The sequence below is a fragment of the Camelina sativa genome, chromosome 20, assembly GCF_000633955.1.
Source record: "Camelina sativa cultivar DH55 chromosome 20, Cs, whole genome shotgun sequence".
In the NCBI taxonomy this organism is placed as follows: domain Eukaryota; kingdom Viridiplantae; phylum Streptophyta; class Magnoliopsida; order Brassicales; family Brassicaceae; genus Camelina; species Camelina sativa.
In genome coordinates, this window is record NC_025704.1 from 9,387,966 (window position 1) to 9,390,820 (window position 2,855).

The 2,855-nt window shown below is 35.9% G+C and overlaps 1 protein-coding gene across 5 annotated transcripts in view; it reads right to left on the minus strand.

The window, feature by feature from the left end:
- Positions 1-2,855, minus strand: part of LOC104770203 — a 52,892-nt gene that overhangs the window by 20,886 nt on the left and 29,151 nt on the right. For all 5 annotated transcript variants that reach the window (XM_019241675.1, XM_010494594.2, XM_019241673.1 and 2 more), the window contains 2 exons: positions 1,759-1,839; positions 1,582-1,662 (listed from right to left, as the gene is read on the minus strand). In XM_019241675.1, coding sequence (XP_019097220.1) covers positions 1,582-1,662; positions 1,759-1,839 — 162 coding nt within the window. The remainder of the gene's footprint in view (positions 1-1,581; positions 1,663-1,758; positions 1,840-2,855) is intronic.

Consider the following 2,855-nt stretch of genomic DNA (forward strand, 5'->3'; position numbering starts at 1 on the left):
CTACTGGTTCCTTCTTTTTCTCTCGGGCCGTAACTTCTTTCTCCAACTCTATACCTTCCTCAACATTAACTGCTCTCTCCTCCACTTCAGCGACGCTTCTGTATGTCACGGCGTGTAACCTTCCTTTTATCTCTGGCCTAAGCCCGTTAAGGAATCTACGGACTATAGCCACTTCATCATCAATGCCTTGGTACAAATACCTCCTAAGTCGGGTAAAGATTTGTCCATAGGCTAGAACGCTCATATCTCCTTGCTCTAGACGCAGGAACTGATTCTCTAATCGATCACGAGACTCTGGTGGAAAGTACTTCTGCTCAAATTCTCTCTTAAAGATTTCCCATGTTATGGGCTAGTAGCGGTAGCGAGTAACTACGGTGTTCCACCACGCACGGACATCCTCTTCCAAGATGTTGATCGCGATTGCTCTCTTGAACTCTTCCGGGCATCTTGATGTTTCGAAATTTGTCTCCAATTCTCTTATCCATCTGTCTGCAAACACCGTGTTCTACTCTCCCTTGAACTTGCGGAGTCCTAAGTTTCACATCATTATTACCAACTTCAGAAAGTTATCTGATGGGGTTTCAGCTGGCTGGTTTCCTTGGTTCTATTGTTGTTGTTGGATCATGTGGTTTAAAAGGTTTTGTATCATCTTCAGTGTTTGCTGGGTCTCTGGTACACTCTGTTCATTCGGGTCTCCTCCACGACCTTGGTCTCTCCTTGGCATACTTGGATTCAGGTTGGTAGCAAACGGTCCAACTGGCGAATACTCTCTAAAAGGCTGGTACACGTACTCAGGTGTATTTTACCGAGTAGAACTTGTTGGTGAGTACCTCGGCATCGCACCGGGCACATCCCATTCAGGCATATACATGTTTGGTTCGTAAATGCCTGCAAACGACTCATCTCCTTGCTCATCTCCAAAACGCGGACCCCATTCTTCCGGATCCCATCTCCAAATATTTTAAGTTGTTTAATATATTATAATGACACATTCGATGTGTTGTTGGATATTGTTTCGTGACATTATGGTTCTCGAATTTAACCCTATAGTAGCACAAAAAGTTTGCTATAGAAAAGCATTGTATAACAATTTTTATTGTTATTTTGTATTTTTTAATGGCTATTGTACGTTGCTATAACATCGTTAATAATAGCATATGGGAAATGCTGTTGAATATTGTTTGTTATTTTGTTTTCGTGATATGATATACATTGTCCTGGCTTATGTAATATTTATCATGGCACTAAGAAAATGCTGTTTAACTTGCAATGGTATTTAGATCTATATTGAATTGCATCAAATATAATTTGTCATTTGAAACATTGAATAAAATGTAATTTGCTTTAACTTATGAAAGACAATGATATCATAAAATATCATATTACATAAAGTTTTAAAGTTAACAAAGTCTAAACATAACATGAACTCTAAGAGTGATTGCTACCATGCCATTATTCTTCAAGGAGCGTTGCCTCCTGAGGACCCTCCTTTTTCTACTTTTGGGCGTTTCATTGGAGTGGAGTTGAGTGCATTGTTTTGGAGGTTTCGGATGAACAGTGGATCTTCTTGATCTTGCTCACCTTGTTGTGTGAGTTTTGGTATAACGTTCATCGCGGGGATGCAGCATACAATTTCTTTAGCTTCCATTGAAACAACTGTTTCTGCATTAATAATAATGATAGTTGTTTAGATAGGTTTCTTTTTATTGATCAACAACAACAACAATTTTGGGTATAGATCTTCTTGATCATGCTCACCTTGTTGTGTGAGTTTTGGTATAACGTTTCTTGCGGGGATGCAGCATATGATTTCTTTAGCTTCCATTGAAACAACTGTTTCTGCATTGATAAATATGATAGCTTTTTAGATAGGTTTCTTTTTATTGATCAACAACAACAATCAACAACAATTGTGGGTATAGATCTTCATGATCTTGCTCACCTTGTTGTGTGAGTTTCGGTTTAGCGCTCATTGCGGGGATGCAGCATACAATTTGTTTAGCTTCCATTGAAATAATAGTTTCTGCATTGATAAATATGATAGTTGTTTAGATAGATTTCTTTTAATAAATCAACAACAACAACAATCAAAAGAAAATTGTTTCATTCAATCAAAAATTATAACTTTGGCTTGAATGAAAAAATGTGTTAGAACATGTTACTATGATTTTTAGCTCCTAACTTGAAAACGAGAAGATCTATTACAATTGATTATACAAAGAGGAAAACAAATGAAGATCTATACCCAAAATTAAACGATTGAACAAAAAGGGAAAAAAGAAAGATCTATACCCAAAAATTAAACGAGAAGATCTATACCCAAAATTAAACGATTTGGGACTACAATCGATTGAACAAAGATCTGATTCGGCAGAAAGAGAGAAAAAGGAAGAAAACCTTTAGATTCGGCAGAGATGATCAAAGGGATTCGAGTTTTGCAGTAGATTTAATTGGCGATTTGATACTTCAAGCGTCAATTAAGCTTCCAGAATCCATAGTTTATTGGATTTGCATCGTCCTTATCGATTAAGTAGACAACAAAAAAGATATCGAGATGTATAGAAGTAAAAGGATAAGATTATTTAAGAGTTGATTGATGATCGTTAGATTTCTTCTAATCAACGATAGATATGAAGAATTTGGTGATCCGCACCTTAATGAATTAGCCAATGAAATAATTGTTTAAATATTTATATGTTAATAGTAGAATATTTTGTTATTTTTATTTGTATTTATTTTGGAATATGGTGTAAAAATAATATAAAAATTGAAGTTTCATATTTAAGATTTTTTAGAGACTTGTCATTCTGAGAACTTGGACTTGCTGAGTTTGTCGAAGATACTTGAATATGAGG